Source organism: Papilio machaon, chromosome 28 (assembly GCF_912999745.1).
Source record: "Papilio machaon chromosome 28, ilPapMach1.1, whole genome shotgun sequence".
In the NCBI taxonomy this organism is placed as follows: Eukaryota; Metazoa; Arthropoda; class Insecta; order Lepidoptera; family Papilionidae; genus Papilio; species Papilio machaon.
In genome coordinates this window covers 1,447,245-1,462,971 of record NC_060013.1, presented here as the reverse complement: position 1 = coordinate 1,462,971, position 15,727 = coordinate 1,447,245, and the positions used below count along the sequence as shown (strand labels likewise).

General features: G+C 35.2%; 1 protein-coding gene across 1 annotated transcript; it reads left to right on the top strand.

Annotated features, from left to right (window-relative positions):
- Window positions 1–202: 202 nt before the first annotated feature.
- On the top strand, window positions 203–14,995 carry LOC106709389 (transferrin). Its single transcript, XM_045684944.1, has 11 exons — window positions 203–299; window positions 8,466–8,574; window positions 10,253–10,380; window positions 10,580–10,731; window positions 11,266–11,410; window positions 11,721–11,872; window positions 12,099–12,217; window positions 12,523–12,732; window positions 13,327–13,524; window positions 13,943–14,343; window positions 14,427–14,995. Exons 1-11 carry the CDS (start codon window positions 212–214, stop codon window positions 14,891–14,893), a joined length of 2,169 nt encoding a protein of 722 aa, XP_045540900.1. The 5' UTR covers window positions 203–211; the 3' UTR covers window positions 14,894–14,995.
- Window positions 14,996–15,727: the final 732 nt, after the last annotated feature.

Here is a 15,727-nt window from a genome sequence, read left to right as displayed (position 1 = left end):
TTCACCTTTACCTTAGTATAAATTATTTATTCATCTCGAACACCTTGTAATGTCCAGTATGTTGTCATTCTGTCCGCTACGCGGACGTTTTTCACGCGTTTAAAAAAATGTTAGCGATTTAAAAATAAAAACGAAATTTTTAATCTGTCAAATAATAAGTGGGAGTTATTTTTAGTGTCTATAGAACTTTTTATTTTTTTGAATTTCGAAAATGAATCCGTTGTGCCAGTTACTTTTTTTTCTTCTGTGCGTTAATTTTGTGATCCCACAAGGACCTGGCTCAGGACAGAATGGAAATTGTAAGTATTTTTTTTTTAATTTAACAGGAAAAATATTACAATAGACGTTTAATAATTTATCATGATTTGCAAGTTTAAAATTGTTTCCTTGTTTTTATAAAAATGACGCGAGGCTATTAAAATATTGCAACAACCGAAAGATGTTTTTTAAATTTAAAAAAAATTACAAATTATTTTTTTTTTTGGGTTATTTTTACAAAAATATATTACGTATTTTAAAATTTCACGATCGCATTAATTTTTACACTAGAATTTTTTAAGACATAAACCTTCTCCGGCGTTTTAAACATTGTGCCAAAATTTCATGAAAATTTGAACAGTGGTTCACTTGTGGAGGACAAATATTGACTTTATTATTTACTTATAGAAGGCAAAATAATAAACATGACTCATTACAAGTACATTAGATTTTACATGACTCTATCTAATGATTTGACACAACAATAATTATGTTGTCAAGCAACAATTATATTCTGAGTAGCGTAACTAGACGCGCAGTGAAAAAGGATGTTTAGAAATGAAATTATTTTGAAGAAGATTTAAAAAAAAATTGTTACTTTCATCAGCCAGTAATCAATATCTATCCGAAACAAACTCGTTCTTTTATAAAAAAAAAACTTGAGAGGTGTCAAGGGACACCCGGATGGAACAAAGTTCCTTTCGATTAATCAGTGAAGGAACCAATGTTTATTCTATGAATAAAAAACTTAAGTCTTCACAAGAAGTACATTTTATTTCTATGAATTTTCGTTATATATTGTCACGTCGTTGCCATGGTGAAGTAGCGCTCATTCGTCGTTAACATACTTACTATAGCAAAAAGTGTCGTGACAACTTTTCGTAAGAATTTTTTCCGTCTAGCCCCCTTTCACAACGCGCGATAAGGAACTTCGTTCCAAAAAAACCAAATGAATAACGACACTAATGAATAAAAAAATAAACGAATGACAGTACCATTTTTACAAACTCGTCAAAATCAATTCAGTCGTTTAAACTACATAAGGTCATAATAAAATTGCATTACATACTAAACAACGAAAAACATTGCCCTCCTGAGACAGTGAGTAAAAAAAAAACAAATGTCACTTGCTAAAGGCGGACAATATTTTATTTTTATCTTCTACGAAATTGTTGTAAAATGAAATTGTCATACTATGTAATTATAAATAATCTAGTATTTACATAATTTAAGGAGAAGTTATTTTTGTAATTAATCTACCACTAGATTACTAGACTTAGGACTCTAATTGGACTAACTTACCTTCCAGTAAAAGACAACAACAAACGTGGACTGGCGGACAAACAGAAATAAAATATATATTTCGTTATACTCGTAAGTAACGGAAATACATCATGTATACGAAATATGAAATCTTTTTGACATTACATACAGACACTCCAATTTTATTAATCTGTATAGATTAAATTGTTTAAACTTTCGTGACACATTATAATAAATTAATTAAGAACAGCTCAACTCACGTATGATCTTCCAGTGACGGCACCGACTTGTTTCGGACCCGTCGGGGGTCCGTCGGGTCAGTGCGAGACGGGACGCGACCGAGATCTCAAAATAAACACGCCTTGAAGATGGACACTCGATGGGTTCTTAACTAGTCGGTGCCGTCACCGGAAGATCATACGTGAGTTAAGCCGCTCTTAATTAATTTATCTGTATACATATAGCTTTGTAGTTTAACTGTATTAAATTATAGACATTTTAATTTACAAGGAAGTCTTAGATAAATTATAATAGAGTGGTCCTGGGAAAATATAAGGAAATACCAGATATTGTAGGGAATAAAAGCGAATAAAAACGTATTGTGCAAATAAAATCACTAATCATATGTCTCGATGACTACGGCCATTTGTAATTCAAAGACAATTATTGTGTCATAGACATGTAAGGAAAATATGAGACAAAGACATTGTTAATTACGACATGGGTTTTTAACGTCCCGGTAAACTACCCAGCGTTTGACGCGAATTAAATGATTTATAACAAAGGTTAAGAAACGGATATCTGATAATTTTACTGTAATAAAGGCAAGATGTGTCAAAAATATTTCTTATCAAAATTATCAACAATAATTTCGGTTGCGTGAATGGGCCGGCTCAACCGGTGACCATATAGAAGACAGGCGTGAAGTAGACGCAATTCCGCGTTTCGCCTGATGAATTTGGGCACAGAGGTCTAATTTTAGTCCTCTTACCCTTATCTTATAAGAAAATAATGGGAAGGGGAAGTGGATTTGAAGGAGGACGGGACGCATAGGAAAAGGAAATATTCTCTTTCTGTACGTCCTCTCCTCAGTCGATTAAAGGTAGGTAACACATCTGGAATTTCAGATGCCTATGGGCAGCGGTCTCTTCTCTATTTTTCTATTCAGGTGAATGCTTGCTCGTATAATAATATAAAACCTTATAATATAAAAAATATCAATTGAGGAAAATTACACTTTTTATAAGTATATTCAGGGTTGGATAATGTTTATTTTATTTCCATTATTTAAAATAATTCCCGCGCTTTTTCGACCTTCTGTCAGTTTGAAGGCTAGCAAACCACAGACTTCCGTGTGATCTCAGAAATTTGCCTGACCACAAAAAAATATGAGCGCGTTTGGGTATTTGTTTGTTACTATTACTAGAACGGCTTATATATAAATAACTAGCTTTTACTCGCGACTCCGTCCGCGCGAAATAAAAAAAATGCACACAACCTCCCCATCAATTTTCAGCTAAATCATTTCGACCGATCTTGAGTTATAAATAGTGTAACTAACACGACTTTCTTTTATATATATAGATATAGATATGTTTCATTACAATAATGTTTATGTAATTTGTATAAGTTTAATTAAAATAATTAGCGTAAATAATTAAAAATGCTACCAGAATATAATATTTCACATAGGCGAAGTCGCGGACACAGCTAGTATCGAAATAAAGAAAAAAGTTATCAAACATATGTGTTTCGATTTTCGTAGAGATTACTGAGATTTATTTTATCCAATATCTTTATTCTCACTAATATTATAGACGTGAATGTATAGATGAATGTATGTTAGAAGGTATGTCCAGAACGGTTCATAGGAACTGGATAAATTTGAAACAGATGTAGAAAACTATCTTGAAGAACACTTAGGCAATCTGTGATCCAGGAAATTAGTACCTTTCCCGTGGAGTACATTTGATTAACATATTTACTAGATAACTTGGTTTAACACATCTTATTAGAATAAGCCACAGATATACAGCGTAGCCTCGAATAACACGCACTGCGCAGATGGAGTTGCAGCTAAAAACTAATAAAGATAAATATCAATATGGCTACCATGTACATAATTTGTCGTACTCTGTTGACTTAATTTAGACTTTTAATAAAAACGATTGAGCTTATAATAGTTTTAACCAGATTAAACGATTTAACATAATATACACAGATAATAAAACAAGTAGAATATGGTATTTATTTCTCTTTATAATCGGCAAACTTGTTTGGTTTTGACAGCTGTCATCTGTCACCAACCAATACGGGTCTTTGATCTGTCATATTGTCTATTACTAAGATAAAGAATAGACTTGGTCCTAGGTCTATTACAATGCTCACGAGACTTTCCTATAAGCAGTGTTGTTGCCAGTTTCTTCCAAACAAGAATAAAACCATAAACACTAGACAATAGCCTAATTCGCTGTGGCTGTGGGAGTCATTATCAAGACACTGAATTGAACTGGAATAGTTTTCAATGTCAATCAGCTGTATTATGGTTCGGCCTATAGGAAGAAAATACTATAAAGGGTTACGACCATGTACCACCAAATATAACAAAATATATTAATCTAAATAAATAAATTATATTCACACATTTATGGATATGACTCACACTCCAAATTGATACTAATATTAAGATAGATGTTCCTTGATGCATTGACATTTGACAGTTGTTTTTATTTATTTATCCAGAAGCGAGAACTAAGGCGTTTGATTTATTAAGTTTTATTTTCCTGGAATTTTACGGTACAGCTCCGAATGGGTTTAATCTTTACCTCGATTATATATCAATATTACTGATGTATTTTGGTTTTTCTTGCTTTAATGTACTCTTTATTTGAGACGCCGGGTTTCAACTGTCATGAAGATTTGTATAAAATAAAAAAAAAAAAATTAAACCTGAATTTATGCTAGCCATATTGATTATTCAGACCTAATTAAACTCACAGGTATTTTTATATATGTATAGTTCTTTTCAAATATCTTGGCGGACAGTCATCTGCGCGCTGCGCAGTATCCTTCTATCGCATCGTACTACACCCCTTTGTACATCCGCCCATGGACATCCACATCATTGCAACTGCAGATGCGTTAAGTCGTACTGATTTTGAAGATATCTCCTAGGACAGATCGTTATTTTCTAATATTTTTATGTCCTTTTATAAGAAAAAATCTCAGCATAATAAGGTATGTTTAGGTAACTAGCTCAAACAGCAAAACAAATTGAGTTAATCCACGCTTGAAATTAAGTACCCGTTTTTGACAAATTAAAGTGTTGTATTTCTTGAATTGTTAACGTTAAAGGTAATTTGCCATACATACAAACATTTTATTCTGTAGTGATGCAATTTAACCTTCAAATCTTACTAATATTATAAATGCGAATGTTTAGATGGATGGATGTTTGTTTGAAGGTATCTCCAGAATAGTTGCATGGATCTCGATGAAATTTGGCATATGTAGATGTAGAACATAATCTGGAAGAACACATGGGCTACTAATTAAGTTTTTTTTTTAATTAATTCCGTGCGAACGGAGCCGCTGGCGACGGCTATTATCAAATCACAAACACGTATTTATTTCAATACCTGTTTACACGCCCACGTACATATCTTTCGCTTGTAGACGATAAACATTAGTTCGTATCCTGTTGATATTTATTTTTGCTGTGTTTATGACTAGAATTTAAAAAAGGATTTTCTGTAACTAGGTAATGCCTTGTTTATCAGAGAAAGTTTGAAAGTAGCGCCAGTTATCGTGAAATTGAGGAGCAGAATGTTAGCGTGGTTTGGACATGTTATGCGGAGGGATGATAATCATATAAACAAAAAAGTAATGAGATTGAATGTAGGCTATAAAGCTAGAGGAAGACCAAAGAAAGAATGGATGGATTGTGTGAAAGCGGATATGCGTAAGAAGGGGGTAAATTCAGATATGACGGATGATAGAGATGTATGGAGGAGTACATACTGTGCTGACCCTCCATAGGCCTTGTTTACTAAATAGCTTGTATAGGCTACATTTTTGTTCGTCTTAGAGGAGGGATATATTTTTCACAGGTTAATCTATAAAGTCCGCTCTATTGTGTCGTTTCATGGAAATTGCGCGAACGGAAATAATTTAAAATTGCCAAAGTTAACGTTATGGAGTAATGCAAAATGCTATTTTAAATAAAATAAAAAAAATATTGTCGTATTTCAATTAATGGGCAACTGTTACTTCAGTCAAATTGTTAAAAAAATCTTAATATAAAGGTACAGACAGCTATTTTTATAAAATACTCTTAAATAGTAAATTACCTTGATTATTTAAATCCAATTTCTTACTTGATATTTATCCAGTTATTTCATTTTATAAACTACATTAATTGTGAGTATAAATAAAATTAAAACTATAAAAAAGTACGCCAACTGGAATATGCATAGATAATTAATCTTTTTTTTTTTAAAATTTTGATCACGTTTCGCGCGTTCACAATAAACAGGTTACTGTCGCGTTCAGACATCTGACGGTCATTTTCAAGGTCACTTGGTCGTCTCCAGTACTTTTATGTTTTTTTTTTCTCTCTCATAATGATAAAATAAATAGCACGATGACTTTTAGCCTTTTTGCTTTTGAAAAGTGTGGTTTGCAAAAAACTTGTATATTTGCTTTTTTTTCTAAGTAAGTATAGTTTTTATTAGTAATCGATGGTTCGAATTGATTGTGTCTTTAATTGTAAAATGCCAAATCTTTAAGCGGATGAATTAGTAATAAAAAATTTCGCCCAATTATTTATTATTATATTATAAAAATATATTATACACTTACTTACCTACCTTTTAATAAAAAAACACAAAATCCACGCTATCATTTCACAACAATAGTGTCGTAATGAGGAAAAAAGAACTTTATATTTGCATAATGGAACTGAATTACATACCACTTGCTAATGAAGATTTTAAACAACTAATCGTTGCTGTCGTTACATTGTTTAAGTAAAGATATAAACACATTATATACCTCTATTACATTAATCATTTTTATATATCATAAAGTGGCAAACAAGTAAGCGGCTGCCTAAATTCGCCTTAATATCGAAGCAGGAGAGATATATTTCATCCTTCTATCCGTCCCATCCTCTGTAAAATATTTTTTAGTAAGAAAAGGGTGGGAAGGGGTAGGAGACTAAAATTAGGCTTTCGGCCCGTAAGGAGATATCCTTACGGGTTTTTCCTTCTGAGTCAGTTGGTTATTAATAGAAGATTTTAATTATTACGTTAGGTTATTAGTTGCAATGGGCAATGTTTGTAAGCTAGTGTATGTGGGATTGGAAGCGATTTTGTATTTTCCTTAAAGATATCGCGTCTGTAAAATAGACGCGTGAATTCCATAGAAATTATTGTTGCGAACAGGTTTTATAAATATAAGTATACATCGTTTCAAATATCTTGTCGGCTCAAGAACTGCACTGCGCGGTGTCTTCACCCCGCGTCCCTGTACTCCGTTACATCTAACGTTGTGGTCTTTGCACATATACAAATTTAACATGCGTAAATGTCGAATTAATAAAGTCGATATTGCTTGATTTTGGTTTGGTTTCTCTAGTTTTCTCTCCATTTTTATTAATTGTAATTTAACACTCAGTAAAAATGTAATAAGCAAAGGGTCGGAAATTAACATACTCGAGTATTAAAGTATGTCAAGGTCATAATTTAAATGAAAACTCGCTTAATCTGCCTACATACTAGATATTAACTCGAATTCACAAACAGGAATATTTGGAACACTTTTGTATTTATCTGTGTCAATAATCTTTATAAATGGCAATTCAAATTTATTAAATGTTTGGAAATTACAGCTTTTGCTTTGTTCTGATTAAAAACACCCCTTTGATTAGATGACAGTTAATTCCTATATATGTTTATTAGTTCGGATCCAAACCACCGCTACAAACCGCTACCATCAGCGACAATATGGCGAAAATGAAATAGGCACAAAATATTTCGTCTTACAGCCAGGTCATTTATAGAGGTTAGTGCTGTCATACTTATTGCTGTGACATTACATATTGTTGTCTCTGTTTTGTCAAAGTGATTGAAAGGGATGACAATATGTGATACCAACGTCACTATTGAGTAAGGTTAGGATTTCGTAATACGATGACGTCATCGGCCATGTTAAAAGTTTTAGGACCAAGGTCAGTGTTGCATAAGTCCAGAGGTCTCTACATAATATATCTCTATAACAATATTTAACATATAAATGCGAACAAATAATTATTTTTACTCAGAAGTAACCTCGCTTTATTCTCTTAATGAATTACTTCAATATTTTAAATAGCATCAGTCATCGGCAACTGTCATATTTACAGTAAGTTAGAAAGCAGATGCTCCCTTAATTAGGATAGAAATGATGTACAGAAAAAGATTCCCTTTATTATTCATCTCTTCCCCTACCAAATACAGTTTTCCTTCCCATCCTTGCCTGTTTTAGAGCACTAGTATTGTCTTCCGTGTAATTCGAATTCGCAATTTTCGAGTGTCTTCTGTGTGGACGTGTTGCATCTGCAGAGTGGGACATAGTAGCAGCGACAGTGACCTAAATTTAGTCCTCTTTCCCTTCCCACTCTTTTCTTATTTGGAAAGGATGGAAAAGTGAAGTGGATTTGGCGGAAGAGGGGACGCATAGGAAGGGGAAATATCCTCTTTATGTGCATCCCCTTCTCCGTTGAAGGCAACGCATTTGCATTTGCGGATGTCTATGGGTAACGGTCGCCTAGCTATTTCGGCGAATTCAGTTGGCTGTTTGTTCGTTTGCCATCTTTTGATATAAAAAAGACAATCTGTAGATTCTACCACTGTTGAAGTAAACAGCAATTTTTGATGTTACTAACATGTTTGTTTTGTCCACAGTACGCCTGTGTATAGTGGAAGGCCGGGGCCAATACAAACGCGGCGCCAAATACTGCCCAGTACTCGACGAAGAGAATTCAAAAATAGAATGTGTACTTGGAACTGACAGGTAGGGAAATTCCGCCATCTTGTAAAGTTTTATGTAAAATGCGAATGTTTGGATGGATGGATGTTTGTAAGGGTCCCACACATTAACAGTTCCCCTGCAATCTTTGGTCGTATCAGGCGGCCTGTCGTCCAAGGTTTATATCGCCCACTTACTTAAACGGTTATTAGTTAAGCGGTTATTAAAGAGATTGCAGGGGAACTGTTAATGTGTTCGACCCTTTAGAAGGTACGAGGGTGAATCAAAAAGTTCTTAGAAGTGCATATATATGAAACCTTTTTGGATCAAGTTCGATATTCAAATTAAAGAGTGTCTATCACACTATATTTATGCAGACTGTCACTTGTTTTTGTCAGTTCGTTCGCATGTAATAAATTTTTTTGTGCAACGAGTTGCTAAAAAGTCAAAATTATGGATAAAAGTGAGTTACGTGCGGTGATAAAATATCTCAGTTTGAAAAAAATGTCTACGAAGGAAATTTTTTTGGACATTCAGCAGACATTAGGGGGTGATGCTGTACCCTATTCTACGGTTGCGTACTGGGTGGCTGAATTTAAAAGAGGTAGATCAAGCTGTAAAGATGACCCGCGTTCTGGGCGGCCTTCAACCTCCGTTACAGAAGAAAATGTCAAAAAGGTTGAGAATCTGGTTTTGGAAGACAGAAGAATGACTATAAAACATATAGCTGAGATCCTAAAGATATCTTTTGGTAGCGTTCAATCCATTTTAATTGATTCACTGGGGTTCAAAAAAGTGTCTGCAAGATGGGTGCCACGAATGTTAACCGACGAAAACAAAAAGCGACGTTTGGAAATTTCCAAGCGTAATCTCGAAATGTTCCAGCGTGATTCGGATAATTTTTGCCGTCGTCTTGTCACCATGGATGAAACGTGGGTCCACCATTTTGATCCTGAAACTAAAAGACAAAGCATGTCTTGGAAACGACCATCCTCTCCATCCATCAAGAAATTTCGAGTTGCTCCTACCGCTGGCAAAGTTATGGCCTCTGTGTTCTGGGATAGTGAAGGAATCCTTTTTATTGATTACATGCCAAAAGGCCAGACGATTACTGGACCCTATTATGCAAATTTAATCCCGAAAGTGCGTGAAGCGCTTAAAGAAAAACGTCGTGGAAAACTGTCGTTGGGCGTGTTGTTCCTTCAAGATAACGCTCCTGCTCATCGATCGGAAGTTGCGCTCAACGCAATCCGCTGTGCTGGCTTCAATCTCCTTGACCACCCACCATATTCTCCGGACTTAGCCCCAAGTGATTTTCACTTATTTCCAAAATTAAAAGAGGAAATTCGTGGAACAAAATTTCACGATAATGACGCGGTTATAGCTGCCGTAGAGGACTTTTTCGAGAGTCAAGAAAATATTTTTTTTTCACAAGGAATAAGGAAGTTAGAAACGCATTATTCTAAATGCATTGCATTGGAGGGAGATTATGTAGAAAAATAAAATATTATTATTTAAATCTTTGCATTTTTTAATATTGATTCCAAGAATTTTTTGATTCACTCTCGTATATGCAGAACGGTTCAACGGATCTCGATGAAATTTAGCATAGATGTAGAACATAGTTTGGAAGAACACAGAGGCTACTAATTAAGTTTTTTTTTTTATTCCGAGCCGATGGTGTCGCGGCCACAGCTTGTAGTTATATATATGTCTATTGCAGATTGGACTGTCTTCGACGTATTAGTAAGGGCACTGTTGATTTCGGAGTCTTCAGTCCTGAAGACCTAGTGGCTGCGAGATGGGCTAATGTCGACGTACTGGTCACCAATGAATTACGTGATAGAGATAGTAAGTATCTTACAAATATAAATGCTAATGTTTAGATGGATGGATGTTTGTTAGAAGGTATCTTCAGAACGACTCAGCGGATCTTATTGTAGAACATAGTCTGGGAGAACACATAGGCTACTAATTAAGTCATTTTATAATTCATGGCAGACGGAGACACGGGCAATAGCTACTTTTTTAAACTGTCTAATTATTTCAGAACAATTCGAGCGTAGTGTAGTTGCGGTAGTCAACAGGAGAATCCTGCCCGACAGTGCTGCCCCCTTGACGTCAATATTGAGGAACAGTTCGCTCTGTCATCCCGGCGTCGGATTGGATGATCTGCGACCACTGAGTGATACACTTTCTGGGGTAATATTATATTTTATAAGATCTTAATATACAGTTGAACTTGAATAAACGAGAGTCCAAGGGATCGCGATATTTTTCTCGCTTATGGAGGTTTCTCTCTGACCCGAGTTTCTCGCTTTTGGAGATAGTCCGTTGACCGTGACGTTGACAGTGACTCTCACTTGGAGGTTTCCCGCTAATTCACTTTTCATTTATCCAGTTTCAAATGTAATTCGTTTCGATTGCAAGCAAACGGTAAATAAACAGAGATATGTCAAATTACATATAATTTATCCACACATTTTTTTTTGTGAAAATTACGAAATACAATGAAGTAACAAGAGACAAACAAGAGGTAATGTTATATAGTTATGCGAGAAAAGTTTTTTACCAGAAGCATTGTGGAATTTACTAGTTGTAATATAAATTGTAGTTTATCTATGGTTTAGGGATTTGATTTTAATTCCGGTATAGTAATGAGATTAAGTGTGGATAGCTACTAAGGTAGAGAAAGTATATATCTAATATTTTTTTATTAATTATTGTTTGTTCCAGTATTTAGAATCGTTGGTGTTAACCAGATCTTGCGACCCGAACCTCTCGCTCAGTGAGAACAGGATAAAAGCACTAGCCGAGTTCTTTGGTAGAGCGTGCAAAGCCGGTCCTTGGGTACCTGAACCTACCAGAAATGCTGAACTGAGTAAGAAATGCTCCTTCTCTTAGTTTCTAAGAGGGCTGATGACGCGTACCAATCTTTGAATTTCTTCTCAGATATGCGAGTTACATAACGTTGTTTTCCTTAACCATCAGATAAATTTAGATACATGTGAATATCAGTGCTCAACCACTGCACCAACGACGTTCTGATTTATGACCATCATGTTTTTAACTGACTTCAAAAATTAGGTGATTCTCCTTAACGATTGAACTGCTTCGATTTGTATTCGTGCCTTGAATGTCATAGTTGAGTTGTTTAGTTTATTAATTAACATATAATGTTGTTTTTTTAGAGAAGAAGTATCCATCTCTTTGCGCTGCTTGCCGGTCGTCTTGCTCCGAGAATGACCGTTACTGGGGAGATGGTGGTGCGCTGGCATGTCTCTCTGAAGGTGCTGGTGACGTCATGTGGTCTGAGCTTAATGACGTCAAAGCATATTTCAAGGTATGACAAATATCACATTTGTACATGATCTCTTGCTTCTGTATTCATCTCATAAACCGGTATAATTTTCTCTCTTAAGGAGGTTACTCTCGTAAGTCGAGTTTCTCGCTTATGGAGGTCGTACGTCGTGACCGGACAATGACTCTTGCTTATGGTTTTCAAGCTTATTCAGGTTCAACTGTAGTAATAAATATTACAAATAGAAATTGATCTTATTTTGTTCTAGGACACAGCTACAGATCACTTGGCATATCTTTGTCGCGACGGCAGTTGGCAGTCGATGGCCAACAATACGGATCCTTGCGTTTGGCTGAACAGACCCTGGCCAGTGATAGTCGCTAAAAGGTATTAAATTATAATCTTAACTGGAAATAAAGTGCGCAAGAAAAACGGTTTCAGATAAAAGTTTTAGAGAACACAATTTTAGGTGCAGAGATATTTACATGGATAAGTAGTCATGTTTATGGATAATTTAAATTGATGAGCTGCAAGTCAGTTCGTGATTCACATGTGTGAAGCAGATCAGTGAACCGGATCACAGCTTAACTCAATTTGTACCTGCATAATTATGATTTGATGGCGATAAGCCGTGTTCAAGTGTTTTACTTGAAATTTGAACAGATTCAAAGCTTATTTATACACGTCTACAGAAAAGCGGCTGCAGCTGTGAGCGCATTAACACAGTCTATATCAGCAAGCGCTGCCGCAGTAGATCAACATTGGAGAGGTGCACTCGCAGCGCTGCTTGAACTGCGAGCGGCGCCAATACCATTGTATCCACCGCGCGCACCTCTAGACCATCTAGCAACAGCACGAGGCTTCAGAGAGGCATACAGTCAAAGCGGATGCGATCCACCTAGGTATTTATACCAATAAAAACTACGTCAGTTTTTAAAAATAAAATGCATTATTAAAAAAAACAAAGATTATGTACCCATCTGACAGTTAATGTCAAAGAGTATAAAGGTGATAAGTTTCTGCCTAATAAGAAATTGTACTTTAATTAATAATTCTTGATCATTTTAATAAATCACTTTCAATTAAATAAATATTTTATTAACGGCAGAACATAATTTGTCAGATGGCATTTTCTTAACGAATCCAAACTAAATATCTGACGGTGGTTTAAATATTTGGTTTTTTTTTTGGAACGAAGTTCCTAATCGCGCGTTGTGAAAGGGGGCTAGATGGAAAAAATTCTTACGAAAAGTTGTCACGACACTTTTTGCTATAGTAAGCTATTGTAAGCTGTGCGGCGTCGCATGTCTCTCTGTCTGTCTCTCTCTCTCTCTTATAGAAAGCAAGCCAGATATTTTCATTTCTATTTCGCATTGAACATTGTGGTGTCGTGTCTTAAAAAAAAAAATTATTACAATTCCTTCACTAATTAATTGAAAGGAACTTCGTTCCATCCAGGTGTCCCTTGAGACCTCTCAAGTTTTTTGTTATTACAGGCACATAACTCTCTGTACTAAGTCAGTGTTGGAGAAGAACAAATGTGAGTGGTTGAGTGAGGCGAGCGCGGTGTACGGCATCACGCCCCCCCTCCAGTGCACCATCAGAGCGAGCACGCGAGATTGCATGGCCTCCGTGCGAGATGGAGACAGCGATGTTATAGTTGCTGATAGCGACTCACTTGTTTCTGGGATGAGGTATGCTGGGAAATTCTGTACTGACCCGCCTCAAGCCCTCATTATATATGCCTTCTCAAGATAAATAGCAAATCTCTCGTTTGTCGATTATAGTTAGACTACGCATTTGCAATTGCCGATGTCTATGGGCAGCGATCACATCATATATATATAAAAGAAAGTCGTGTTAGTTACACTATTTATAACTCAAGAACAGCTGAATCGATTTGACTGAAATTTGGTGGGCAGGTAGCTTAGAACCAGGAAACGGACATAGGATCATTTTTACCCCGTTTTCTATTTTTTTATTCCGCGCGGACGGAGTCGCGGGTAAAAGCTAGTTTAACATAATTCATTAACACACATTTAAGCGAATTTAGGTGGCCTCTTGTTGGTCTGTCACCTTTGTGATTTATTTCAAATTTGTTATTTATTTCAGAGACTACGGCCTTACCGCTGTTCTCCACGAAGCGACGCCTATAGTAGAAAAAACTCATACAGTTGTAGCTTATATACGGAAGGACGCCAAGTTGAAAAAGATGACAGATCTACGCGGGAAACGAGCTGTTTTCCCGCGTTTCGACGGCGTCGCTTGGCATTCAGTTTCACAATACTTCGCCGACAAACTGAATGTGCCTTGCGAACACTTTATAAGCTTTTTCGGTGAAATTTGCGCTCCTGGTATACAAGAACATAACGCTACTGCTGAAATCATAGATAAATTGACGAAAAACTGTTTGAAAGATGATGGTAATGGTGAATTGAATGCTTTGAGGAGTTTGATCGAAGGAAAGAGTGATGTGGCTTTCTTCAGTATGAGAACTTACAATAAATATAAAGGTTAGTTTTGTGTTTTTTCACCACTTTTCATTTCACCAAATTTAGTCAAGTATAATAGAAGTTAAAATGTAATTTTGTTTCAGCAAACATCATCCATGAGACGTGGGCGCAGAATATTGTAGACATAATACCGATATGTCCCGAAGAGAATCCTAAATATTGTTTCATCAGTTGGTCGAATATCGGCCACGTTTTTGTTTCGAAGAAAAATTCTCAAATGCGTAAACAAGAGATCATAAATGTGTTCACAAAACTCGACCAATTATTTGGCAAACATCAGCCATTCCACAGTCCTATGTTCTCTATGTATGGCCAATTTAACCATCAAATGGATGTCTTATTCCACAATAACACTAAGAACCTGGCCTCAAATAATATGTTAAAATTTAACCCATATGATCGAATCCCTTTCAATTTCGAACGCACCTTGACAGATGTCAAAAATGACACCTGTCAAACAGCCGATCTCAGCCCGGATTCGAGTTTTAGATCCGCACCCACAATTTTATTGTGTATAATCTCTCTAGTCGTTTGTTTCTTATATAGATAAATTGAAGTTAAATATGATTAAGTTTAAATAAAATGGTATTTAACATATTTGAGTACCTTCCTTTAAAGTGAAATAACAATACCTTGCCTATATTTATTAATTTTTCTAATTTTTTATATTTATTAATTTCTTACCTATATTTATGAATTAAAAACACCCGTATTTCCAAACATATAGCTAATATCATCTGTGGCGCTGCTGTGCAATATAACTCTAGTAGAAAAAGAAAAACTTTTTGTATCCGATTGTCGGACAGGTCGGATTTTCTTTTGTATAAAGCCTTATTTTTTAATCTCTTAATACATTGTTTTTGTGAATGAATTTTGTTTTATTTTCATTAATAGAATGATAATTGCAACAATGTTAATTTTCCATTCCTAATCCGTCACAAATTTATTAAAAATAAATGAATTTGTACTGAAAAATACCACTATTTTTTTTCATCCTTTATATAATTAAAAACGTCTTATTTAGATTTCACTCAGTCTAAAATTTAAAAGTATCATAACTTTTCGGTCCAAGTATTCCAGTTTGGTTTTTATAGATTCATTCGCAAAATATTTATCTTATTCTCAAATTATAAACGCGAATGTTTAGTTGGATGGATGGATGTTTGTTTGAAAGTATCTCCGAAACAGCTCAACGGATCTTGATGAAAATTGGCGCAAATGTAGAACGTAGTCTGGAAGAACACATAGGCTATTTACCTACTTATTACTTTCGGTTTTTAAATTCCGCGCCGACGGTGTCGCGAGCGACAGCTAGTTAGAAGTGAGCAGCTAATTCATGCATTTAAACTTAGGAATTAATGATACCTAACAAAAATTTAAATCT

Coding starts and splice junctions, on each gene's coding strand:
- LOC106709389 (XM_045684944.1), top strand. CDS start 212: ATGAATCCGTTGTGCCAGTTACTTTTTTTTCTTCTGTGCGTTAATTTT. Junction 10,381..10,579: donor TGAATTACGTGATAGAGATA/GTAAGTATCTTA, acceptor TAATTATTTCAG/AACAATTCGAGCGTAGTGTA. Junction 13,525..13,942: donor TCACTTGTTTCTGGGATGAG/GTATGCTGGGAA, acceptor TATTTATTTCAG/AGACTACGGCCTTACCGCTG.